The 27,800-nt window shown below is 48.7% G+C and overlaps 1 protein-coding gene across 4 annotated transcripts in view; it reads right to left on the bottom strand.

Annotated features, from left to right (window-relative positions):
* Positions 1-27,800, bottom strand: part of LOC116953259 (choline transporter-like protein 4) — a 91,263-nt gene that overhangs the window by 49,799 nt on the left and 13,664 nt on the right. For all 4 annotated transcript variants that reach the window (XR_012947166.1, XM_032973312.2, XM_032973311.2 and 1 more), the window contains one exon: positions 9,402-9,450. Coding sequence is in view for 3 of the 4 variants with exons in the window: in XM_032973312.2 (XP_032829203.1) it covers positions 9,402-9,450 (49 nt within the window). In the remaining variant the exon portion in view is untranslated. The remainder of the gene's footprint in view (positions 1-9,401; positions 9,451-27,800) is intronic.

Below are 27,800 nucleotides of genomic sequence, written 5' to 3' on the forward strand. Positions count from 1 at the left end.
CGTGGCACAAAGTGAGGATGACCCTGCTGAGGCTGCGGTGCCTCAAATATTGGATGGAGTCACCCCCTGTGAGTGGCTGGCTGAGGTGCCATCTGCTGAGGAAGTATTGAAGGCGATCCGGAGTCTGAGACCAGGAAAGGCAGCGGGCAGAGATGATCTCCCAAGCGAAATGCTGAGGGAGGGTGGCGTTTGTGCACAGACTGCCCTATATGACATCATAACAACAGTCTGGACCACTGGACGGGTTCCGCAGGATTGAAAGGATGCCCTGGTGGTCCCCCTTTTTAAGAAGGGGGACCGCACAGACTGTAACAACTACAGGGGCATCTCACTCCTCAGTGTGCCGGGAAAGCTCCTGGCAAGGATTATTCAGCATCGCCTTGCCAGGCACGCTGAGGAGAGGCTTGCGGAGCCCCAATGCGGTTTCAGGAAAGGGCGGTCCTGCACAGATGCCATATTTTCTGTCCGTCTGCTACAGCAGAGGTGTAGGGAATTCCAACAAGACCTACATCTCTGCTTTATTGACCTGGTCAAGGCCTATGATACCATCAGTAGGCCTGGGCTCTGGGTCGTTCTTCGTGCTTTTGGAGTACCTGACCCTCTGCTCACGATCATTAAGGACCTTCATGATGGTGAGCGGGCCCGGGTAAAACTACGTGGCCGGGAGTCAGAGCCATTCCCTGTACACCTTGGGGTGCAACAGGGATGTCCTCTGGCTCCCACATTATTTAACATCTATTTTGACCACGTAGTTCGTGAAGCCTTCAATAGCTGTACCGGGGGAATCTCCATATGGTACAGATATAATGGGAGGCTAATCGATGCCCGGGTGCGGTCAAGGGATGGCTCCCTATTGCTCAACCACGTTATGTATGCTGATGACTTGGTAATAGCTGCTCAGTCAGAGGAGGAGTTGGAGACGCTGCTGCTGAGACTGGAGCGTGCCACTAAGAGGTGGGGCCTTACCATCAGCCCCACCAAAACTAAGCACCTGCCTGGGTATTTTGTACCATCGGACACTCCACCCCCACAACTCCCAATCGGTGATGGGGCAGTTGTGGAGAGAGTGGAGAGTTTCCCATACCTGGGCAGTGTGCTTATGACTGGCTCCAGTTTAACAGCAGAGGTCTCACTCCGAATCAGTCGAGCGGCAATATCTTTTCATCGGTTGCGTAACGCTGTGTGGAAGCTACCTGGTCTGTCGCTCCGCACTAAGCTTCAGGTCTTCTCGGCCACGGTCATTCCCTCCCTTCTCTACGCTTGCGAAACGTGGACCCCCCTAATGGAACATCTTCGCCGGTTAGAAACATTTAGGCTGGCCTGCCTACGATCCATCCTGGGTTTAACCAGACTGGATTGTGTGAGGAGCTCACAAATCCTTGAAAGATCTGGGCAGGGTCCCATCGGTGAGCTCCTCCGGCAGGCAAGGCTGCGATGGCTGGGTCATGTTGCCCGCATGCCCAGCCACCGCATGCCGAAACAGCTTTTGTTTGGCCGGATTGAGGGGGCTAAGCGGGCGCGGCACGGGCTAGAGAGGAGATGGAGTGATGTGGTACAGGAGGACGTGGAGCTGAGTGGACTTGCCGATGACTGGTACCAGCGGTGTCAAGATCGGCCTCTGTGGAGGAGGCTCGTGAAGGATGCTACTGGGCAGTTGGAGGCAGTCGCCCTCCAACAACAAAGGAGGGCGGAGGAGCGACGCTCACAACAGCGAGCGGAGCGCCGGGTGGCTAAAGCACAGCAGGTTGGCACAGTAGGGGGCACAGGTGGTGCATCAGCCAGTCATCTCAGTCAGTCGACCCGTGGCACCTGGGTCTGCCCCGTGACCTCCTGCCAGCGGGCGTTCGACACTTCACGTGGCCTCAGGGTGCACATAGCCTGGCACAAGCGTCGTGGTGACGTCACCGCCACTTAGTGGCGAATGGCGGTTGTTGTTGTTGTTGTTGATGTGTGTATGTGTGTGGTGTATGTGTGTGGTGTATGTGTGTATGTTGTTTGATGTATGTGTGTGATGTATGTGTGTGTATATGTGTGTGGTGTATGTGTGTGGTGTATGTGTGTGATGTATGTGTGTGTGTATGTGTGTGGTGTATGTGTGTGATGTATGTGTGTGGTGTATGTGTGTGGTGTATGTGTGGTGTATGTGTGTGATGTTGTGTGTATGTGTGTGATGTATGTGTGTGTGTATGTGTGTGTATGTGTGTGTGTATGTGTGTGTATGTGTGTGATGTATGTGTGTATGTGTGTGATGTATGTGTGTGTGTATATGTGTGTGATGTGTGCGATAGTGTAGCGGTTAGCGCGCTGCGCTATGAACCTGGCGACCCGGGTTCGATTCCCGCTCACGGCCAAGACCAGTGACGATTATCTGAACCGGTCCCGGGCCTCCCCTAGGTTGACTCAGCCTCAAATGAGTACCTGGTGCGGTGTGTAAACATCGCCACTAGGGAGACAAAGGCGGTCGGGCGTGGTGCTGGCCACCCACCCCCTCGTGTACCGTTCCGGCCTTCATAGGTGCTCGCTAACAGCACTTGCCCTTACAGTCTGTTACAGGCTATATGGGGGATCTTTGTCTTTTTGTGATGTGTGTGTGTGATGTATGTGTGTGGTGCATGTGTGTGGTGTATGTGTGGTGTATGTGTGTGATGTATGTGTGTGATGTGTATGTGTGTGATGTATGTGTGTGTGTATGTGTGTGATGTATGTGTGTGTGTGTGCGATGTATGTGTGTATGTGTGTGGTGTATGTGTGTGATGTATGTGTGTGGTGTATGTGTGTGTGTATGTGTGTGGTGTATGTGTGTGGTGTATGTGTGTGTGATGTATGTGTGTGTGTATGTGTGTGGTGTATGTGTGTGTGTATGTGTGTGTGATGTTGTGTGTATGTGTGTGGTGTATGTGTGGTGTATGTGTGTGATGTTGTGTGTATGTGTGTGATGTATGTGTGTGTATATGTGTGTGGTGTATGTGTGTGTGTATGTGTGTGATGTATGTGTGTGATGTATGTGTGTATGTGTGTGGTGTATGTGTGTGATGTATGTGTGTGGTGTATGTGTGTGGTGTATGTGTGGTGTATGTGTGTGATGTATGTGTGTGATGTATGTGTGTGTGATGTATGTGTGTGTGTATGTGTGTGATGCCTGGGTATTTTGTACCATCGGACACTCCACCCCCACAACTCCCAATCGGTGATGGGGCAATTGTGGTGAGAGTGGAGAGTTTCCCATACCTGGGTAGTGTGCTTATGACTGGCTCCAGTTTAACAGCAGAGATCTCACTCCGAATCAGTCGAGCGGCAATATATTTTCATCGGTTGCGTAACGCTGTGTGGAAGCTACCTGGTCTGTCGCTCCGCACTAAGCTTCAGGTCTTCTCGGCCACGGTCATTCCCTCCCTTCTCTACGCTTGCGAAACGTGGACCCCCCTAATGGAACATCTTCGCCGGTTAGAAACATTTAGGCTGGCCTGCCTACGATCCATCCTGGGTTTAACCAGACTGGATTGTGTGAGGAGCTCACAAATCCTTGAAAGATCTGGGCAAGGTCCCATCGGTGAGCTCCTCCGGCGGGCAAGGCTGCGATGGCTGGGTCATGTAGCCCGCATGCCCAGCCAACGCATGCCGAAACAGCTTTTGTTCGGCCGGATTGAGGGGGCTAAGCGGGCGCGGCACGGGCTAGAGAAGAGATGGAGTGATGTGGTACGGGAGGACGTGGAGCTGAGTGGACTTGCCGATGACTGGTACCAGCGGTGTCAAGATCGACCTCTGTGGAGGAGGCTCGTGAAGGATGCTACTGGGCAGTTGGAGGTAGTCGCCCTCCAACAACAACTGAGGGCGGAGGAGCGACGCTCACAACAGCGAGCGGAGCGCCGGGTGGCTAAAGCACAGCAGGTTGGCACAGTAGGGGGCACAGGTGGTGCATCAGCCAGTCATCTCAGTCAGTCGACCCGTGGCACCTGGATCTGCCCCGTGACCTCCTGCCAGCGGGCGTTCGACACTTCACGTGGCCTCAGGGTGCACATAGCCTGGCACAAGCGTCGTGGTGACGTCACCGCCACTTAGTGGCGAATGGCGGTTGTTGTTGTGTGTGGTGTATGTGTGTGGTGTATGTGTGTATGTGTGTGTGATGTGTGTGTATGTGTGTGGTGTATGTGTATGTATGTGTGTGTGTATGTGTGTGTGTGTATGTGTGTGATGTATGTGTGTGTATGTGTGTGACGTGTGTGTATGTGTGTATGTATGTGTGTGTATGTATGTGTGTGTATGTGTGTGGTGTATGTGTGTGTGTATGTGTGTGATGTGTGTGTATGTGTGTGGTGTATGTGTATGTATGTATGATTGTGTATGTGTGTGATGTATGTGTGTGTATGTATGTGTGTGTATGTGTGTGACGTGTGTGTATGTGTGTATGTATGTGTGTGTATGTATGTGTGTGTATGTGTGTGGTGTATGTGTGTGTGTATGTGTGTGTATGTGTATGTATGTGTGTGATGTATGTGTGTGTATGTATGTGTATGTGTGTGGTGTATGTGTGTGTGTATGTGTGTGTATGTGTGTGTGTATGTATGTGTGTTATGTATGTGTGTGTATGTGTGTGATGTATGTGTGTGATGTATGTGTGTGTATGTGTGTGTATGTATGTGTGTGTATGTGTGTGGTGTATGTGTGTGTATGTGTGTGTATGTGTGTGTATGTGTGTGATGTATGTGTGTGATGTATGTGTGTGTATGTATGTGGTTGTATGTGTGTGTATGTGTGTGATGTGTGTGTATGTATGTGTGTATGTATGTGTGTGTATGTGTGTGTGTGTATGTGTGTGTATGTGTGTGTATGTGTGTATGTATGTGTGTGTATGTGTGTGTGTATGTGTGTGTATGTGTGTGTATGTGTGTGTATGTATGTGTGTGTATGTGTGTGTATGTGTGTGATGTGTGTGTATGTGTGTGTGTATAGCCAACCCTGCTAATCGGAGGTGCGAGGAAAGGACAACAAACGAAACATACAAAAAGCAGTTCTAAAGAAATTCGTTTTCCATCGAGATGTAAAAGTGCACAGCTCCAGTGGCGATCTAATATCGGAAGGAAGATGGTGATGATGATGGTGCTGATGGTAGTGTGATGACGATGATGGTGTTACTGCAGTTAACGATGGTGGTGATGATGTGGAGTTGATAATGAGGATGATGGTGATAGTGTGATTATAATAAGAGTGCTACTGTAGTTAGTCATGGTGATGTTGTTTGTGATGGTGATGATGATGATGTTGTTTGTGATGATGAGGATGTTCTTGTTTGTGATGATGAGGATGGAGTGGAGGTGGAGCTGACGATGATGGTGGTGGTGATAATGATGATGATGATTTTTCAATCATCTTTGGAGTTTGAACTAAAATCATAAGTGAAGGGGTCTTCAGATCCAGACGACGTCTGGCCTCTGTCTATATGTGTTATATTAAGACAGTGTTGTTTACTTAGGTGTTGAGTGTTTTGCTATGCGCTTGTGTAACGCTGCCAACTTAGTAGCATCACCAACTATTGTTTAATTATATAAAAATAGAACTAAGATAAAGATACCCCGTAGAGCCTTGAACACACTTTGAAGGCTGGCACGCGCCTAATAACTAAACTAAAATATGTTTTTATTTTACCAGGTAAGGCGCTCTGAGCTATATGGCTACTTTTCAGAAGCGACCTGGCCACAAATGATAGCCCAACGAAGTGGCTTATCATTTGGAAATGTATCGTAACACCCTAAACACGTTGGTTTTATAAATGGAGAGGGGAAACTCCAGAGGACCTGGAGAAAAATCTACGTGACAATGGGGAGAGAGAGAAAGACGCGCAAACTCCAAATATACAGCAGCAGGCGTCGTCAGGGTCGGGATCGAACCCACGACCTCCTGTGTACCAGGCGAGGGAGTTAACATCTCATAGCCACCGTGATGATGTTGAGAGAGAGAGACACGCAAACTCCAAATATACAGCAGCAGGCATCAGGTCGGGATCGAACCCACGACCTCCTGTGTACCAGGCGAGGGAGTTAACATCTCATAGCCACCGGGCTCGAGCTACACGCAGGTCGTCTACTGCACCACAGTCAAACACGTGGCTTGTATTACCCACTCAGATATTTCTCTTGCATATTTGGTGGAAGAGGTGGAGCAGTGTTCATATTCTTTGGGTCTTTCGGTAAAGTCACGTAGATAGGTTCAAAGAAAATAACAATAAGATAAGGTTGGAGCAGTGGTCTGTCAGGGCTATAATGTTGGTTCTGTGCCTCTGTGGGAGGGGGCGCTCATTGATAACAAAACAGCAATAACCCCAGGAACACGGGAAGACTCTTTTGGTCATGTTTGAGGAGTGGTCTCTGCAATGCACTTCAAACCCAGTAGCCTGAGTACAATTGATGGCCACGGCTCACATCAGTGGCGAGTGATATCCGAAATGGTACTGGCCCACCGTCCTTCCCTTATCCCTGACCCCCCCCCCATCCCAGGAATGCACTTCATCGACTCACACTGACCAGAATAGTGAAGTATGGTCAAACAACCCACGCCACCCATACAGCGTGGGAAGGCCTTCATCCAGCAGTGGATTTACAAAAGGTCTGGATGTTTTTATTATTATAATCTACAACCCTGAATACACCACATGTTTACACAACTGTCAAATTGTGCCAACTCATTTACTATTTATGGTTTCTTCAATTGGCCTAGCCTGTTTATTGTGCTTACATGCGCGCCATTGTGTGACGTTTTGTTTTTTGTGCATGCGCCCTTTACTGTGTTTATTTTCGGCTGGTTTAAAATTTTCTCCTCGGAGGCTTCATGAATACTCGTGACATGCCTAAAGGCAGCAGCCAACTCATTGTGTATGTCCCTGGGCGTATGCCAAATAGGTGCCCGCTAACAGCACTTGCCCCAAACATCAATTTAAAGGCTACTTGGGGGGTGGGGGATCTTAGCCTTTGTATATGTGTGGGGAGCGGCGGTGCAGTGATTAGCGTATGAACCTGGCCAACCCGAGTTCCATTCTCGCTCACGGCCAACATCGGTGATGGCTATCACTTCCGATTTCCGGATCAATCCGAAATTAAACAAAACAAGTCGAACTCATCCCACATTTTCCATCTGGGCCCCCTGATTTTTGGGGATTTTTTTTGCAAGTTGTGAAAATTGAGAGCGAATCCCGCATGTGATTGTGGATTGGGGAGCGCCCGCGCCTTGGATGAAGCCACCTTAACCATGACCTGTAAGGAGCTCCTGTTTGGACGGATAGAGGAGGGCTACACGAGAGCAGGGCAGATTACATAAGAGGCGTGGTGCCTGGTGCAGCACAGGAGGAAGAGTGGAGCTGAGTGGACTTGCCGATGACTGGTACCGGTGGTGTCAAGATCGGCCGCTGTGGAGTAGGCTCGTGAAGGACGCTACCGGACAGTGCCAGGCTAGGTGCACCTGCAGGCTGCTGGCGACCCAAACGCAGCAAGCGGGGACGGCGGTGAATGCATAGAGACCCGCACGTCTGTCAGGCAACTCCGTCAGCCGGTCTGTCCTGTGAGCTAACAGGCAGCCGTCACCCCTTCACGCAGACTAAAGTGTACCTAGTCTGGCACAACCATTACGGCTGTTGTCATTGCCACGCTGTGTCGAACGCCATCTGTTGTTGCACGTGTGTGTGTGAGTGATACTGGCCGCACCAACTGCTCGTTTGTTGTGCCGGCCGTAATAGGTGCTCGCTAACAGCATCTGTCAAGTAACCTCTCAATATTCGCCTTTTTTGTTGTTGTTTTTTTACTCTGTGCGTGCTTGCTGTGTACAACCCTCGAAAAGAGGTAGCTCGTCGCCCATGGCATTGCTAACAGGGACTATAAATACGGGGCAGAGCGAAAGCTATTTCCAAACCCACCCTGAACATTTCAGGAATGATTGTCTGCCAGGCTCACATCGGAACAGATATTCTGTCCCCCGTCAGCAGCATTGATAGAGGTCGATGGTTTTATGCACGTACAGCATATATTTATTTATTTACAACGGTCATTTCCACTACCACCATCATCGACCATTGTCTATACACTGCTGGATGAAGACCTCCCCACCGCTGTCGCCAACCCTCTCGCTGTCATCCGGCTCGGTCCTGTGCATGGACTGCTCTCACCGCTCCATCTCCGCAGAGATGGTCCCTGCCATAAGGGATTAGGAATGTCTACCACTGGCTCAGAGCCATCAACTGACTTGAGTGGCTGTGTGGTAGCAATTCCACATTAGTATGACTGGGGCCGAGTCCACTCACAAGGAAACTCGGTTCTTATTCTATCCACCTTCGAGAGGTGATTCAAAGAGGCTTAGTTGAGCCACGACCAGGATGTGAACTCAGGGGTGTCAGAGACACTTTGCCTGACCTCTAATCCTCGTTCCAAACCAAACCTTTACACTAAACCCCTGAAACCTAACCCTTAAACCTAACCCTCAAACCTAACCCTTAAACCTAACACCTAAAATGTAACCCTTAAACATAACTCACAAACCTAACCCTTAAACCTAACACCTAAAATGTAACCCTTAAACCTAATGCTTACACCTAACCCTCAAACCTAACTCTCAAACCTACAACCTAAAACTTAACCCTTAAACATAACTCAGAAACCTAACCATTAAACCTAACACCTAAAACTTAACTTTTAAACATAACTCTTAAACCTAACCCTCAAACCTAACCCTTGAACCCCAACCCTCAAACCTAACCCTTAAACTTAACCCTCAAATATAACCCTTAAACATTACCCCTAAACAACACCATATCTGTAAATAACCATGTTACTAAACATAATCCTGACACAAAAACCATATCACCCTGACCCTAGCTTAACCTTAACCATAACCTAACCCTTAACCCTCACCTGAACCATGACAATAATAACCCCTTATGTTAATCCTAACTTTGACCCTAATTTAACTCCAATCATATGGCCATAACTTGCCCTGATCATAACCTTAACCGTGACTCTAAATCTTATATTTGCCCTGACCCTAACCCAAACAAAGTCCCTAACCCCGAACTAAATTTCAGACAGACAGCACAGCAGTCGAGCGAGCGGTTCGCAGGCAGAAAGTTTGCGAGTTCAAATCCACGTTGGGGGTTAATTAGCCCATGATGCATCTGGGGGTTGACAATATGCATGCCACTTTGTGGGGAAGTAAACAGTGATTGTCCTCTGAGTAGACTCGGCCACGCCATTGGAACGTGGAATGTCCACCACTGACTCAGGACAGTAATAGGGAGATTAGCACCGCCTCAATGCTCAGCCGAGCAGGAAATGACTTCGACTTTCTGTCGGGCGAACCCAACCCGAGCCTCGACCTTTAACCTTAGCCCCTGGCCCAGTGTCAAACCCAAGTTCAACTCGTACCTGTTGGCGATGGGTCCCCGGAACGCTGCGTCATACTTGACCGGTACCCCTGCGGAGACAGCACGCAGAGCACAACGGGATTACCTCGTGCGAGCCTGAACCGAGAATAGGGCAGTCGGCCTGTCGCACTTGCGCCTTGCAGCGAGAAGAACCTGGGTTCGATCGCTGACCCGGGCACCACATATGTGGGGTTCGTGCGTTCTCCCCCTGCTCTGCGTGGGGTTTCTCCATGCTTCTCCAGGGTTTTTTTGTTTATTTCCCCACAGCTAAACTCCACACTTAGAGTGTCATTTGGTGCTTGCCAACCATCCCAATGTAGCAGTACCTTCCTGAAAATAATCTTTGGACGCAGTGTGGCTTTCCTGGGATTATTGCTGTATTATAATAAATAAACACCCCCCCCCCCCCCACACCACAAAGACAAACATCCCCCATATAGCCTCAACAGACTGTTGGGGCAAGTTCAGTTAACGAGTAGCACCTACAGTATGATGGCCAGCACCACGCATGGCTGCTTTTGTTTCCCCAGCGCTGATGCTACACAAACCGCACCAGGTACTCATTTGAGGCTGAGTCGACCTAGGACCGGTCCAGGACCGGTTCAGATAATCTTAACTGCATGGGGAGCGGTATTGTAGCAGCTAGCGCGCTTGCACTACGAACCGGGCTACCCGAGTTGATTCTTGCTCACGGCCAACACCGGTGACGATTATCTGAACCGGTCCTGGGCCTCCCCTAGGTCGACTCAGCCTCAAATGAGTACCTGGTGCGGTGTGTAAGCATCGCCACTGAAGAGACAAAGGCGGTCAGGCGTGGAGCTGGCCACTCAACCCCTCGTGTACCGTGCTGGCGTTCATAGGTGCTCGCTAACAGCACTTGCTCCAATAGTCTGTTAAGGCTACACGGGGGATCTTTGTCTTTTACCTCTTATCCAGGCAGCCACCCTGTTGTGTGGATTTAGAAGAGATCCACGGCATCTGTACGCGTGTACATGCGCGTGCGTATGTAGACCCTTGTGTACCCTGTGCGATGCGGCACAAGTGGCACTCTGTGTGCCACTACAAGAGGCGGCTTCAAGACCCTTGGGGCTCCTCAAGCGCTCCGTGAACCAGCGCTGCACCCAGCCCCCTGGTGCCCTCCCTCTCGCGCGTTCACACCCCCGGTCAGCCAGCCAGCCGCGTTGGGAAATGCTTGCGTAACAGGGCTCCTATTCCAGGTCACCTTCATCTTCGCCGGGGTGGCCGGTGAAGCCATTGCAAAGCCACTGCCGACTTCCACAAAGCAGTAGGCATTTTATGAGCCTCATTGGGATTATGTTGATGATGATGATAAAGACCGAGGGAGATCTGCATTGTCACGTGAACCCGCTTGGAACAGCACTCAACTCACAATGGAAGGGTTAGATTCTGGCCAGGGGATGACTTAGCCCATCATTCTCCAGAGGTCAATAAAATTAGTATCACCTTGTGGATAAGTAAGCAGTGTTTTCTCTGGATAGGCTCGCTCCTGCCATAGAAATGTGGAAATTCCACCACTGGCTCAGGGCTGTAAATGGGAGATGAACAACAATGTCTCATTTCTCATTTTGAGCAGGAAATCACTTTGAGCTTCTACAAACTGGCTTTTTTATGGATAAGTTAGTGGCCTGAACTATGGTTCAGGTCTTTTAGTAGTCCCAAGGGCCAAGACCAAAACTCACGGTGAAAACGGCCTTCAGTGTGCATGGGCCTCATCTGTGGAGCAGTCTGCCAGGGCATCTGAGGGCTTCGCAATCATTACGAAATTTTAAGTTAAATCGAAAAAGTACTTTTAAAACTTTAATTTTAAAATTATTTTATAGTGTTGTTTTTCTTTTATATGCCTTTGCTAGCAATTTCTTATAATGCAATTTAGTTTTGTATGGAAATAGCTTTTATTGTTCTTGCGATTTAGTCTTTTAACAGTTTTCTTTTACCTGTACAACAATTTCAATTGCATCTTTGCACAAAATGGTGCTATAGAAAATAAATACTTGATTGATTGACTGACACTATATTTACGAAACGGCACCATCGTCCTAGCGTGGATGGAAAAGTGAGTTTGAGTACGTCCAACACCGCCGTGGTATTGGATGAGCATTGTCTCCCTTCGCGATGAACGTTTTTTTTCAGTTAGATCGCGTACATATATAAATGTGTCGTGAACTCGCCACCACTCGACACAGCCAATTAGTAAGGTTTGTCACGTGAACTAAACGTGGAAATGAGTGGACTACTTCAGCCCACCCAGTGTGTTGGAGAGTAAATCCACAACATTTTACAATTTGAGTATTGCGACGTTTCGCTGGTAATTACATCCGGCACCATCAGGCGATTTCGCCACGAATCAACTCTCGCTGACCCACGTCGCTGGAGTGTGCACTTGAAATTGTGGAACTGTTCGCAAATATCTCCAGGCCTTTGCGAGCTCAGGGCAGAGACAATTTATTGCAAATAGACCCACCGTGTTTGTGCTTGGCAAGGCTTTTAAAGATATTCAAACCTACAACCCAAGTACTCGAGAGCACTGTTTTTAAACGGCGTTTTTAAAAATACATTTTGGTTCTCAGCCCATCGGCATTTGAATTTGTGCTGTTGGCAATTTGTCACGGGATGAAGACATCTCTAATCAGAGCTCCCCGCACTGAGCTGTTTGACGTCGGCATCATGCCAAAGACCTCGGAAGTTGATACCAAAGAACTACTCTTGAGGCTCCAATAATAATAATAATAATAATTTATTAACCAAGGAAAGCCACACTGAGTCCGAAGACGATTTTTCAGGAGGATCCTGCTCCAGTGGGATGTTTGACCAACACCAATGGCATCATTGTATTGTTTTGATTATTTGAGTAAATTGAAGAACCTGAAGAAAACCCATGCTGTGCCAGGGGAAAACATGCAAACTCCACATATAAAGATGCCCAAGTCAGAAATCGAACCCAGGTCCCTCTTTATTGAGCTAAGGCTCCACGTGGCTCTGAGTTCTTGATCGAATGTTGCGTCCGATTCCAGAAATATGTGATCGTTACCAATCGTGTTTCTATTCGTATTACTATTTCTGTGAGGCTCGAGTGTTGTACCACTGCACCACCCTGCCACACTACTTCACTGACCCCTTATCGACATTCAACACTTTTGTCAACATCTCATCAACATTGAGTGGCATGATCTTTCATTACGTCCTCTAAAAGAATGTTCATCACGTTGCAATCAGTGAACCGGAAAAAAATGAACGGTTGCTTGAGCTGAACTATTTTCGAACTGCCGTGAAAGCCCAATATCAATTATTATTGCGTGCAGGCCTTTAGTTTCAAACAACACGCAAAAATGCATTAAAAAGGCACATGGTGATTGGTGTGAATGTAAAATACCATCGGCATTCCCTGGTCCACACGCGTTCAGACATGAGTGTGGTTAGGAAATGTTTCCTGATAGGGTGCGGTCAAGAAATGGAGATGGGTTTTTTCTTCCCACAAGGACAATAATAGTTGCGTGCTTTTTATATATTTTTATGCCTTGTTTGAAACTTGTCGTTTCATCGGTTGAATTTTCTCGCAATTTACAGATTTAACGGCAGACCATCCATTTGATGTAATCGTTGGCGGCTGAATCCTGACTTCCAAACCCAGGTCAAAACGTTACTATTTTACCAGTAAAGTCTCACTGACCTATATAGCTCTTTTTTAGATGTGGCTTGGCCACAAATGATAGCTCAACGAAGCGGCTTATAATCAGGTAATTTATAGCAGCTAAGTCATCTAAACGCATGTTGATTCTAAAAGTGGAGGCGAAAAACCAAACTGACCCGGAGAAAAATCCACGTGACCACTGGAAGAACATGCAAACTCTAAATATACGGGGCTCAGGATCAAACCCACGACCTCCCGCATATCGTGCGAGGTAGTTAACATCTCTCCACCGTGGCGCACTCGGTGTCTCTGAATCAGCTATTGTGAGGAACCACTCGGCCGAGAGGCTCTAAAAAAGCGATCCTACATTAAACGGCATTTTCAGTGACTCACACAACAGTGTTTTTTTTTTAATTCCACGAAATGGCGTCGTAACGAGGCAAGTGTAGGCGGACAACGCGAAGCCGTAGATTCTCAGCGGCACAATGCGTTCTTTCACGGGCAAAAATCATCGGCTTGGGGACTGTGGAATAAGCGGTTGTTTTGTTGGCTGTATTTCACTAATCAGTCCGCAAGCATTAACAAGTCTCCCAAGAGGAGCAGCCAGACGCAGCAAAGTTAACAATTAGAACGTAATCATTACCCACTTGCGTTCAACGAGCAAGAGCTTGGTAATTATTGTTGTTATTTTTTTGTAGGGACGGCGGACGCGTACACGGCCCTATCGTGGCCCGTAGACATCGGCGGAAGCGTTCGCTTGAACGACAGAGAAGAATATCGATTTAAAGCTTTCGTGACTGCAAGGATTCATCTTCTTTGATTCTTTCGGTAAAGTCACGTAAAATGAGAATAAAATAATAAATTGATAAAATAAAATAACACAATAATATTCTCACGACGTTTCGGCCACAACACAAGCGGCCTTCATCAGGTGAAGGGACGAGACTGTCTGGAGGACAGCGCTGGAGTGAAAAAGCCACGCTCAGATCACGACCTTTAAGCCGTAGCTATCCGTGTTGCTAAAGTTGAGGCTTAAAGGTCGTGATCTGAGCGTGGCTTTTTCACTCCAGCGCTGTCCTCCAGACAGTCTCGTCCCTTCACCTGATGAAGGCCGCTTGTGTTGTGGCCGAAACGTCGTGAGAATATGATTGTGTTATTTTATTTTATCAATTTATTATTTTATTCTCATTCTACGTGACTTTACCGAAAGAACCAAAGAAGACAGAGAAGAAGACAAACAGCACGAGCCGGCGACTCGTGCTGTTTGTCTCCACCGGAGCCTCCCGAGTCCCCCCGGTGGGAAATTGGCGCACCAGAATAACCGCTGTGCTGCAGTCCCACAACAGCAACACCGGCGCTCGAACTTTCAGTGCAAAGAGAGAGAGGCGATGACGAGGTTTGCAAAAATTAAAAGTGAGCAAACGCTTGATTAGCCTTCGTCGGAGACGAACAGCGATCAATCTGCAGGTAGCTAAGCGGGTGATCGCCAGTGTCTGAGAAAGGACGTGGCAACAGAGAGAGAGTCTCCGTTATATGCAAGGTTCACCACAAGCACAAATTTCAAACACAAACATAAAAACAAATTAATAAAACGACGAACAACTTTAATAATGTGCGATCGATGGCTTATGACAATAGGCCTGGTGTTGGCTGATTGTAACACGTGGATGTTTTATCTGCTTGGATATAGCCCTTTGAATGAAAGACCATCGATGTTTAGGGTAATCGTAGCGTGTGGCTGGAAGGCAACACGGGTGACCTCGGGGCCTGAGGCTCACTGAACGTCGTGAGTCTTAAGGCTCTTTTTCAGGAAAGGTCTGCTTCATCGGGATGCCTGAACAATAACAATCGCATTGTACCATTTCATCTCTGGGAGGAAACCGGAGAAAACCCAGAATAATTCCTACCTGTCAACCCACACGGTTTACCCGTATTTTTAGTACAGGGAAATTGAGTTTCCAAGTCCATACGGCATACAGCAGTTTCAATAGTGGCAACAATATAATATTTTTGCCCATCTGTTTGTGTTTCTCCCTTGTGATGGGACTTTGCAGGATGAACGTTGATATTTATAAGGGCACGGTGTGCCCAATAAGGTCTGAATTGGTCTGTAATAATGTAGGCCCTGATAAGAAGTTAACCGTTGACTTAAAGCTTTCGTGACTGCAGGAATTAATATTCTTTGGGTCTTTCGGTAAAGTCACGTAGATAGGTTAAAATTAATGAAAATAAAATAAACCAAAAACTACGAAGTTTTGATCGCAGTACAAGCTATGACGATCGCTGTGTTGTGATCAAAACGTCGTAGTTTTTTGTTTATGTTATTTTCATTAATTTGAACCTATCTACGTGACTTTACCGAAAGACCCAAAGAATAAGAAGTTCACCGGCATCATGACCCCATCCATGCAGGGAGAGCGCACAAACAACATGCACAGCAGAAGGGTGCCCGAATCAGGCGTCGAACCCAGGTCCTCGTTTTACCACTGCGCCACCCTGCCACCAAGTCAAGCCACACGTGCCGCGTGCCTGTGTGCGAATATGAAAACGCGGTGCGGTGTTTCCACTGACATTCAAGTTGCTGCTCTGAGCGCACAGCGAGTGCCATATTCCCCATGCGACACATTAACGCGCGGGCACGCCACACAACGCACACACGCGGCCACTGTAAGGGGGCACAGGGGTTGCGCAACACGCGGGGAGAAGAGCGCATTGCTTCATTCGCCCACTGCTGCCCAATAGTCGTGAGCACAGTGGGGGGTGACAATCTTTCTGAAATAGCTCGGGCACGCGCGCCTTCACGCCGGCCAGACCCAGCGGCTCTCAGTCCCGGCCCTTCGGAGACTTTCGGCTCCGTCGACTGACGGAGATCGTCGCGATTGAGCTGGTGGCCGTGCGAGCGGAAATTAAAAAAAATAACGAGGAGTGGGAAATGCGGAGGTGGGGCGAGTGGGCCGCTCTGGCCACCGCCACACCAAAGCACCAGAAATGTAAAAAAACAGTCAACAAAATTAAAGGTGTCAAATGCTAGTCACAACCATAGCCAGATAACTAACTAATTGCCAGCTACTAGGACAGCTATCCCACTGACCCTACCACTAACAAACTGGCTCAGCAGCCACTAGCGTTACCACTACCCCACCAGCTTACCAGCTACTAGCACAGCTATCCCACTGACCCTACCACTAACAAACTGGCTCAGCAGCCACTAGCGTTACCACTACACCACCAGCTTACCAGCTACTAGCACAGCTATCCCACTGACCCTACCACTAACAAACTGGCTCAGCAGCCACTAGCGTTACCACTACCCCACCAGCTTGCCAGCTACTAGGACAGCTATCCCACTGACCCTACCACTAACAAACTGGCTCAGCAGCCACTAGCGTTACCACTACCCCACCAGCTTGCCAGCTACTAGGACAGCTATCCCACTGACCCTACCACTAACAAACTGGCTCAGCAGCCACTAGCGTTACCACTACCCCACCAGCTTACCAGCTACTAGCACAGCTATCCCACTGACCCTACCACTAACAAACTGGCTCAGCAGCCACTAGCGTTACCACTACCCCACCAGCTTACCAGCTACTAGCACAGCTATCCCACTGACCCTACCACTAACCAACCGGCTAATCCGACTCGCAAACCTATCTCCGTCACTTTGCCAATATCCACGCTCGCTCCTTGTCAGATGCCGGTGTTTTGGTTGGCGCCGTACCGCCCGGCTGCATTAACTGACGTAGAAAAAAATTAAACAACGTACAAGCACAAGTCCGATCCGCTGCTGGACAAAGGCCTCTCTCCACGCCGTGTCAGTTCTGATGGCTTGTTTGACCATACTTCACCATGCTAGCCGATGCGGTGCGGTTCATAGATCACTCGCCACTGATGTTAGCCGTGGCTGGGATTGCAAGTCGGCGTGTTATGCTGTCGCTGCGCTGCAATTCCCCTGCTGAGTATGCATACAGTGTACAATACAGTATATACATATAGTCAAAGCTAAAGTGAGAGCCTGTTTCAGTGAGCATTGAGACAGCGCTTCTCGGTTTACAGCCCTGAGCCAGTGATGGGAATTCCACATTCATATGGCGGAGGCGAGCCTATGTATAGGACACCCTCTGTTTAATTCCTAAAGAAATTGGGTTCTTATTTTATCGACCCCGGAGAGATGATGGGCCGAGGCAAGCTCTAATTAGGATTTTAACTGATCTGCTCGCGAGCTGCTCGCTCTTCCACCGTGCCACCTTTGTCAAGCGTTCGGTCTGGGGTTAGGGTTGTGTCCGAGTGAGCTTGACTGTCACGGTTAATTTAGGGCCAAACGTCAGGGTTCAGGGATTAGGGTCATGGCTAAGGTTACGGTCAGAGTTAGAGCCATTGTGAAATGATCCTCAGATGATCAGGGTTAAATTAGAATCACGGTAGGGGTTCTAGTTTTGGTGACAGTATGTAACCTGCCAACAGGAAAAATTAATCGAAAGCCAAACTAGTCGTCATTTGCCAATGTGCCCCGTCCACCCGTGCCCTGTGCCGCCCAGAATGCAGCCTGAGTGACCGAGCCCGTGAGGACATTGCCACGGGAGAAGAGCCTCTCGGCAGACGGAGCCCAGGGCTCCTTCACGAGCCGTGGAGAGCCGCGCACGAGCCCTCGTGTGCTCCCCGAGGGCTCTGCCAACAGGATGCGCGCCTGCGTCGCGTTTAATGAAGAGCCAGTGTAGTGGTGGTGGGGGGGTGAGCGATGATGGGCGGCGATTCCACCTCCCACGAGACCCTAAAAAATTGGTACGTTTTTAAAAAAAATATTCGTTTGAATACATTATTTATTTACTTCTTTATTGTTTTATCTTTATAGAGGGCCCTCTACACCCGCCTCGGGAAGTTTCTCGATCTGCCGCTGAGCCATCGCTTCTCGAGTGCCCCTCTTCAACCACGCGGCCTTTGAGCTGCGGCTCAAACAGACGGGTGCCTGGGCAGTCAGCGCTGCGTGTTCAAGGGCGCGGTGAAGACGCTGATGAAAGCCAGCAGAGCCGACGCCAGCCACCCCTCGTCAGAGGACCGCCTCGTCGTCGTCACCATCATCATCATCATCGCCGACATCGTCTGTCCCTTTCCGTCAGCTCACGAGCGAGCGAATTTCCACAATGGTTCTCTTTATTTGGCTGCCATTAACTCCTTCATTCAGTGTCAGTAGCTAACTTTTTAGGGTTTTTTAACCATTGCAATTGTGGATTTGGGGGGGTGGGGCGGGGGGGATTTGGATTTTTTTAAAATGTTGGATTTCAGATATTTTAGCCGTTTACGTTACCCCTCCTCTCTTATCTCACGCTGCACTCCGCGGCACGTTATCTCTGCTCCAGCAACAAAGGCCCTCCTCCTTCTTACAAAGCCACAACACAGTCGTCAATCCTCGTTCGGTGGTGGGAAGTCGCTGCTTCTCGGTTTCTGCTCCCGCCGTTTGGATGCAATTCTCTTCCCCTTGAACTTCGTGGAGCGGAGACTCTGCTGCTGCTGCTTCTGCCGCTACCCTTGCTCAAGTCAACACTTTGGACCCCCATTTCTTTTCATTTGTTATCGAGCTAATCACCCCCGCCCCCGCCCCCCCCCCCCCCCCCCCCCGTGAAGAATCTGGAGATGCGGTTGCGTTTATAGACGCTCTTATATGACTTTAGGTTGTATTGTATTGTCACTTGGGTGACGCAGGTCACTCGAGAAGATGAGACTCATCCTGTCTCTTGAGTTCTCGTCTGGTTGAACAAAACCAACTTGAAACCTGAGACGCGTCGTCGTGCCCAACAACAGGTACGTCACCCGATGCCACGTGACACCCCCCCCCACTCCACACACACATTGGTGGCACGAAGAGCACGAAAGCGTCGTCACGTGTGACTCCTTTCCTGTGGCGTCACCCTTTCGTATCAATGCGAAGCAACAACAACAACAACAAACGAGTATTCGGGGCTTCCAACATATGTTGTATCCGCTCTAAAAAAAATTTTAATGAGATATTCTTCAGATGAATTTGTGACCCAACAACAAATGCATCACTCCTGTCTTTGCGTACTCGTCTATTCGTCCACGTTCGTGTCACGTCGCCAACGCCGTGGGATGTTGTCCGGGCTCGTTCTCCCGATGCGCCCCGACCACCGCTGCCTTCTTCATGAAACCACCGCGGACCGATGTCCCCGAAGCACAGCGCCTCCCTCGCGATAGCCTCACGCTACAAGAACGCCGAAGACACCAAATGCACCAAACAGCTACTGTTACTTTCCTTGGCTTCGTCGAAGAAGATCGTTTTCACTCCCGACCGAGCAACATTGTGGCCGGTCCCCTGGGTGCCACCCCAGCGCACCAATACTCATTTGACTCTGCAAGTCAAGGTCAAGAGGTCATCGTGGCCAAAGCCATTGATGCCACCGAACCTCCTCACTTCCAACGCTCCCTATACCCTCGGCCGGATCCCACAACGGTAGAGATGCAGCGACCCCCCACCCCCCGAGATCTGAGCTGACAGTCTCCCACCGTCTGCTCTTAGGTCTTCCTCCTTGGTCGAAGCAAGCGTGGGGTGCACGCCAAAGCCCGTCTTGTTTACGTGCTGCCCTCGTTTATCCTGCACACATTGTCACATTCAACAGAGTCCTCCTCCTCTTCATTGCATCCACAAAGCTTTAGCTGCCAAGTTACACGGCCAAACTTCCTATGGTCTCACATCACGTATTCAAAAAGTTTTAACTGATCCCAGTTGGATTCGTTGTCAAGGCACTGCCGGTCGAGGTGGTGGCACGGTGGTTAGCACGCTGTGCTAAAAGTCCGACGACCCGAGTTCAATTCCCAGCCACGGCTAACATCAGTAGCAAGAGTGGCATATTTACCAACCTGCATTGCTCATTGCGGTGAAGTATGGCGAAAACAAAATCCCGTTTAAAAAACACGGCATGGGGAGGTCATCGCAAAGCAGTGGATTGACGGAGGGCTGTTCATGATTTATTATTATTACGCCTACAGTGCTGTATTGTATGAAGTTAGTAGTTCGTCGTGCTCATGTCAAGATTGGTGACGCTGCTGCATTGGCAGTGGTGCACAATTAACAACATCAACAACAAACACTGTGTGGTCATAAAATAACACAAAAATATAATTGGCGACGTTTCGGGCAATGGCCCTTCTTCATCGCACATGAAGTTGGTCCATTTCCCGAAACGTCGCCAATTTTTTTTATTTCATATAATATAAGGCAGTGTTGTTGACCGCTGTCAAGGCGACGGTGAATACAGAAACATGTGTGTATATATAATTCTGCTGCATTGATCAAGGAGTTTTTTTTTTGCAACGCGGGCACAAGCAGCAGTGCAACTTGCAGGCCGAGCGGTCGACAACCCGGCCTCGAAGCGAACCGACGGCGCTTGCTCGCGAACGATCCGGAGCAAGTCCATTCACAAAGCGTCCGCGGTTTGAGGGCTCATTGCGTTCGTGGGAATCGCGGTAAATGTGCGTTTTAATTTCGTTTGGGTCGGGTGGAGAAGGGGGAAAGAGGGGGGGGGGGAGATGCTTCCATCGAGCAGTGGATAGAGCACGGCTCGTGATGGTGATGGTAATTTATGCTGTCGTGGTTTTTTTTTTTTATTCAGAGGGTCGCCCTGCTCAGCAGAGCGTTTGGCGGCGCTCGTCTCTGTTGAAGGTACAGCGATTACGGCGGGTGGAAATTTCACATCTCTACGGCGGAGACGAGGATTGTCCTCGGTACAAACGACGACCACAGCCAGTGCTTGATGTGCAGCTTCACCGGTCAGTACCCAATTTACCGACCTCAGAGAGATGATGGTGATAATGACGGTGATATTCATAATGTTGCTGCTGATGATTATGATGACACTCATGATATTGATGATGCTGCCACTGCTCATGGTCATGGTGATCATTCAAAGCAGAAACTGCTGGCATGATAATTTCCCCATTGTGAATTGGTTTCGCAATCGTTTCAAAGCTTTCGCAAAAAAAAAATGAAACACACTCTGTTAAAACAAAACCAGTCTAAGGGCGTGCGCTCAGCAACGGCAAGCTACTTACGCCATGCAAACAGGACGCCCACGATATCTGCCCGTCGTCTTGAGGTCGTCTAATACCGACCACTGGACGACTCGTGAATGAATGCATCACTCGCCCAAAACACCGAGAGTCGTGAGCAAAGTCAAGCGCTGTCATTACTGGGGCGGCACAGCTTGTTCAAGGACTCCGGGGGCTGACGCAAGAGGCTTCATGGTCGAGCAGGACGCGCGGGTCACGTTCGACGCGGTCGTAAATCCGCAGGAGAAGAAGACGCGCCCGGTCGAAACAGCATCCGTGACTTGTCATTCCGCTGCTCTACGGCGACACCAGATGCGCGTGCTATCGACGCGGGGCACATTTCTCTGGCCCGTAGCTCACAGCGCGAGCGAGTTGAGCGGGCGGCGTGCAGGACGCAGGATGGGAAAGCCGATTGGGGTTTGGTGGAAGTTGGCAACAATTATAATGACGACGAGGTGGTTTGGACACGTGGTAGGCCGTCGCGACCAATATTATCCACAATGGAGGTGTTTGGGGTTAGATCGCGAAAAATATGAATGTGCCGTTAAGCATCGTCATGTTTTGGAACGTTTTGTTAACGTGACAAACCTCACTAATTGGCTGTGTCGCATGGTGGCGGGTTTTTGCGACACATATGTACGCGATCTAACCAAAACACCTCTGTTTTTAACGGCAGGTTAGTACGTTCGGTATTGGCAAAACAATGTCGATCACTGTGATGTGTGGGTTTTACCCCAGACACAAAGCCGCTGTGCGTTTAGATGTCAAGTTTGAGAGACGAAAACGCCAATTTTTAGACAAAACTCCCTGGTATTTTGCGGTTGATTTTTGTTTCCTTGGACATGGTGGAGAAAGAAATGTCGATTTTGCCGATAATGTAATCTTTAAATACACAGGCTGCTCACGAACCGCAGCAGTCACTCGCCAGTAATTGTGTAAGATGTCAAACAATTACAATTCGGAACAACAATTGTTTTTTTTTTCTCTTCCCGTGACGAAGTGCGTTGAGGTTAACTTCACAGATCCTGCCTTGCAATGTTATAAGGGATAACCACTGAGAAACAGTCACTCTCGGGACACGCCCAGCTTCCACAGTTGTAGCCGCTTTCCCCTGGTTCGCACGCCGTTAAAAATGAAATCGCATTCACACGGTGTGTTTACGCAACCACATTTTCCGGGCTACTCCCCGTTTTTCTTCTTCTTCTTCTTCAATAAGTTGAGTCAAATATCCGTACGGGAGTGTCCAGCCTCCCACATATTTTGCAATTTTACCACAAAACCCACGACTGTCTTGTCTGAGCGTCGCTCCTCTTAGTTGCACCGGCAGCCGTCTGGAGCTCGCTCTGCCACTGCACATTCGAAGCAGCAGCATCCAAGCATCGTCATCCACCTTCAAGCAGTAGCTCAAGGCTCAGCTGCCCAAGCTTTCAACTGCCGCGGTTTCTCACTCGTTCAAGATTTGACCCATCCGGGCACTCACCCATCCAGACCCTCACCTGTCCGAGTTGGTGTACCGGGGACTTTGAGCTCTGCCTCTGCGCGTCCGAGTTCTCGGTCGAACACTGCGTCCGATTCGAGAAAATGTGCGCTTTCAATAAATCGTGTTTATTATTAAACTGGTCGTCGGTGTGCCCCATATTTTTGGCGTCACCTTTCGTATTTTTGGAGTGATCCAAATCCGCGCTGAACTCTGTGTGAATGTGCGTGCGCATTCACACTGAGAACCCTACAGTGTGGTGTTGCTGTTTACGGCTGAAAGCACGGCCTCTCCAAATGTAAATTCCGAATAAATTGAGAGATCGCTCTCCTCGTACGACTCGAAGAAAGTCAAGTCCATTTGAATAACAATGCGAATATTCGTTCTGATTTTCAGCGAGACACTTTTTGTTTCCAATGAGAAATGTATTTGTACCTGTCCAATCGATTTTTGTTAATTTCCTTAAATAAATGGCACTTATTTATTCAAGCGAAAGCCACATTTGAGACCCTACGAGTGAATGTCAACATTCTTGTCCGATAAGCCACACGGCAAGGCGGTGTTACATTTCACAAGCCCCCCCCCCCCTGCCCCACCCTCCGGCCCCCTCCCTCCCCTCCCGTGCTGTTTGGAGTTCTGTGGAGATGGCCGAGAATCGGGGTAGTTGACAGGAAAATGTAAAATGTGACATCTGGACTTCAAAAGTTTAGTCTTGTTCAAAGATGAACACAGCATTCGAAGCCGTCTGCCTTTGTCGGTCGGCTTTCCGCGGTCACACGTTGTTTCTCTTGTGTGCCACTGTGCGTTGCGTGTCTGTGTCTCTTCGGTGAGCGATTGGTGTCGCGTGGTTAGCGCGCCGCGCCACAAACCCGGTGACCCGCTCGCAGCCAACATCGTTGACAAACATCTGAACCAGGTCCTGGGGCCTCCCCTAGGTCAACTCAGCCTTCAATGGGTACCCGGTGCAGTGTGTAAACATCAGCACTGGGTAGACAGATGCGACTCGGGCGTGGTGATTGCCACGCAACCGCCTTGGATGTCGTGCTGGTCTCGTATTGGCTAACAGCACGTGGCCCACACGGTCCATGCAGCTGTGTTGGTGGGATCTTTGTAGTCTCGTGGTGGGAGCGATGGCACAGTGTTTCGTGCACTGCGCTATGAACCCTGCCACCTAAGTTTTGATTCTCGGCCACGGCTTACGTCGGCGGCGAGTGACATGCAAACTGTTCCTGACCGGCGTGGTGAAGTATGGTCAAACAACCCCCGTGTCCAATACAGCGCGGGGAGGTCTTCATCCATCCAGCAGTGGCTTGACAAAGGGCCGCGTGGTAAGGAAGGCAATCTTGGCTAGATAACGGTTGCTGCTGCTGGTGATGATCATGACCATTTCAATTATGCTGGATGTCTTTCTGTCTGAAAAATAAGAAGAGGTTTTTTACCCTCTCTGGCAATAAAGCAGGCGTTAAGATGTTCAAACACCAACGAATTCACTCATCACAGAATCGCCCCCATTGCCTCCTCTCATCTATATTTCATTCACCTCATCTCTAGCATCACCTTCACGCAGCATTATTGTTGTACCGTTGTTAATTTTTGTAAAGTGGTTAATGCGCTATACGAATGCCGTTAAGATAAGTGACCTTTGTTAAGTTATTAAGTTCACGTATTAAGTTATTAAGTTCACGTATGGTTGTGTTTGTAAATGGCAAAGAATTAGGTGAGAGAGAAAGCTCACTTACACAGATTATCTTGTCTGGTTTATAGAGGGGGCCAGATAAAGTTAATGTTTATCTATTTTAAACTTAGGGCTGGTCCCCTGTACAGGTTATCAGACCATCATAACAAATTAACGTTACCTAGAATTCTGGCGAGACCTTAACTACCTCGCCTGGTATACAGGAGGTCATGGGGTTGATCCCGACCCTGACGCCTGCTGTATATTTGGAGTTTGCGTGTCTCTCTCTCCCCGTGGTCGCGTGAATTTTTTTCCGGGTCCTCCGATTGTTCCCTCCACATTTTAAAACACGGCCGTTTAGAGTATTTGGCTGCTATAAATTTCCACGTGCTAAGCCACTTCGTTGAGCTATCATTTGTGGCCAGATCGCTACTGAAAAAGATCAACGTAGCTCAGTGGGCAGCCAGATCCGCTGTGCGTTCCGCATTCACCAAATCCACATGAGCCACCGTGGTGAAGTAGGGGCAGATATCCCTGACGGCCCGCAAGGGGTGTGGGGAGGCCATCATCCAACGGTCAATTGTTAACACGTGGCTGTACATGTAGGTTCTGCGAAAATGGTGGATTGTTAACACGTGGATTGTTAACACGTGGTGGATTGGTGGATTGTTAACACGTGGCTGTACATGTAGGTTCTGCGAAAATGGTGGATTGTTAACACGTGAATTGTTAACACGTGGTGGATTGGTGGATTGTTAACACGTGGCTGTACATGTAGGTTCTGCGAAAATGGTGGATTGTTAACACGTGGATTGTTAACACGTGGTGGATTGGTGGATTGTTAACACGTGGCTGTACATGTAGGTTCTGCGAAAATGGTGGATTGTTAACACGTGGATTGTTAACACGTGGTGGATTGGTGGATTGTTAACACGTGGCTGTACATGTACGTTCTGCGAAAATGGTGGATTGTTAACACGTGGATTGTTAACACGTGGTGGATTGGTGGATTGTTAAGACGTGGCTGTACTGTACGTTCTGCGAAAATGGTGGATTGTTAACACGTGGATTGTTAACACGTGGTGGATTGGTGGATTGTTAACACGTGGCTGTACATGTACTGTACGTTCTGCGAAAATGGTGGATTGTTAACACGTGAATTGTTAACACGTGGTGGATTGGTGGATTGTTAACACGTGGCTGTACATTTACGTTCTGCAAAAATGGTGGATTGTTAAGACGTGGATTGTTAACACGTGGTGGATTGGTGGATTGTTAACACGTGGTTGTACATGTACGTTCTGCGAAAATGGTGGATTGTTAACACGTGGATTGTTAACACGTGGTGGATTGGTGGATTGTTAAGACGTGGCTGTACTGTACGTTCTGCGAAAATGGTGGATTGTTAACACGTGGATTGTTAACACGTGGTGGATTGGTGGATTGTTAACACGTGGCTGTACATGTACGTTCTGCGAAAATGGTGGATTGTTAACACGTGGATTGTTAACACGTGGTGGATTGGTGGATTGTTAACACGTGGCTGTACTGTACGTTCTGCGAAAATGGCCAATGGCGCAAGTCCTCGTCTCCACTTTGCTTTCAATTCCACATTCATGTGGCAGTTGCCAGTATATCCATCGGACGGCCACTGTTGACGTCCCACAATGTGGGATTATGCATGTCACCCGCCCCAGAGCGACGATGATGATGACGGTAAAGATGATGGCAGCGACGACGATGATGACAATTATATTAATTAAATGTATTAATGGCCTTGTATCAAGGATAATTTTCAATGCGTCGCACAAGACAAAACAGCAGCCACCTCAGTATAAAAAACACAAAAAGGCAAAATTATTAAAGCCATGGACGGAATTATCTAAAAGTTGAACGAACAGACACGTATAAGTACTTTTAAAACGTGTTTTTGTAAAATAAAAATCCACTGACTCGGGACGATATACGGGTTGACTGTCTTCCCCTCAAATTGATTGATCGTGTCGGGTTCGTCCGTCTCGCTGATGTCTTTGCCCGGTTGTTGTGGTTGTTGTTGTTGTTACCTAGCGCACTGTTGCGGGCTTGCGTTCCTCTTACAATTGAAAAAAAAAACCTCATCAACAAATGTTCTTTCCCCACAGACTCGGAAGACCCTTAAATCTCGTGGGGGAGAGAGCCCCAGGGTCTGGGGGCCCACACGGGGGGGGGACAGCTTCAGTGGCCCATCGACCGGAGCCTCGGCCTGGGAACATGGAGAAGACCTGCGCCCCCAGAGTTTAAGAGACCCTTGGGGTGGGCGGCAGTAGAATGTCTCGGGTGTACACCGGGCCGTGGTATCCAAGCGATAATTTATTTTTTCCCCAGTATCATAATCACGAAAAATGTAAAAATAGACTTTACCGTTTCTGGCCATGAAACACAATTGTTCAAATGTTCAAATACCAAGCCGACACAGCTGCTTGCGAGGCGTTAAGTCTGCATTTACCGCACATACTTGTGGCAAAACATGCAAACAACCACGTCTCTATATGTACACTGGAGCATGGCAGTTGATTATCATCTGGATCGATGCATAACCAGGAACTGAACACTTCACCTTTCTCGGAGCTCTTGTTCGTTGTTAAGAGCATTGACAAATGTGCCACCTGGCCAGAAAAAATATATCGATCATGCTTTACTATAACCGTTGCAGCCCTTTAATCGGTCGACTGCTGGATGAAGGCCTTCCCGCACTCGTGTTTGGTCGCCGTGTGTGGTGTGACCGTGCGTCACCACGCTGGGTGAGAACCGGTTGATGAAGGGGGCACCCACAAAGAGCGGTTCGGATATCGCCCACCACCGATACGTTAGCCGTGACCGGGTATCAAACTCAGGTTACCAAGGTTCAGAGCGCGTGAACCATTCCGCCGCCGCCCCCCATCCCCTCCCAACAATAGTCAGCTTCATAGTAATATTAATCAGAGTTCCCATTTAGGTGTTGTATTTCCTGTTGGATCGTGCGAAGTGGCTCTCCCAGGGTTAAATGACACACATTGCAATCGGATATATTTCAACGACGCAGTCATCACAAGGGTGGCATTGTGAGCGCACACTGAACATTTCTCCTAGACACGACTCCTCTTCAGCATTTCACCGTCACGTAAGCATTCCATCCCCCGGTATGGATAGCATTTACAGTGAGGGAAACAAGTATTTGCTCCCCTGCTGATTTTGTACGTTTGGCCACTGACGAAGAAATGATCAGTCTATAATTTTAATGGTAGGTTTATTTGAACAGTGAGAGACAGAATAACAACACGAAAATCCAGAAAAACGCATGTCAAAAATGTTATAAATTGATTTGCATTTTAATGAGGGAAGTAAGTATTTGACGCCCTCTCAATCAGAAAGATTTCTGGCTCCCAGGTGTGTTTAATACAGGTAACGAGCTGAGATTAGGAGCACACTCTTAAAGGGAGTGCTCCTAATCTCAGCTTGTTGTCTGTTTAAAAGACACCTTTCCACAGATGCAATCAATCAGATTCCAAACTCTCCACCA

The sequence above is a fragment of the Petromyzon marinus genome, chromosome 50 (genome assembly GCF_048934315.1).
Source record: "Petromyzon marinus isolate PM22_M1 ecotype Great Lakes invasive population chromosome 50, UKy_Petmar_22M1.pri1.0, whole genome shotgun sequence".
Lineage (NCBI taxonomy): Eukaryota > Metazoa > Chordata > Hyperoartia > Petromyzontiformes > Petromyzontidae > Petromyzon > Petromyzon marinus.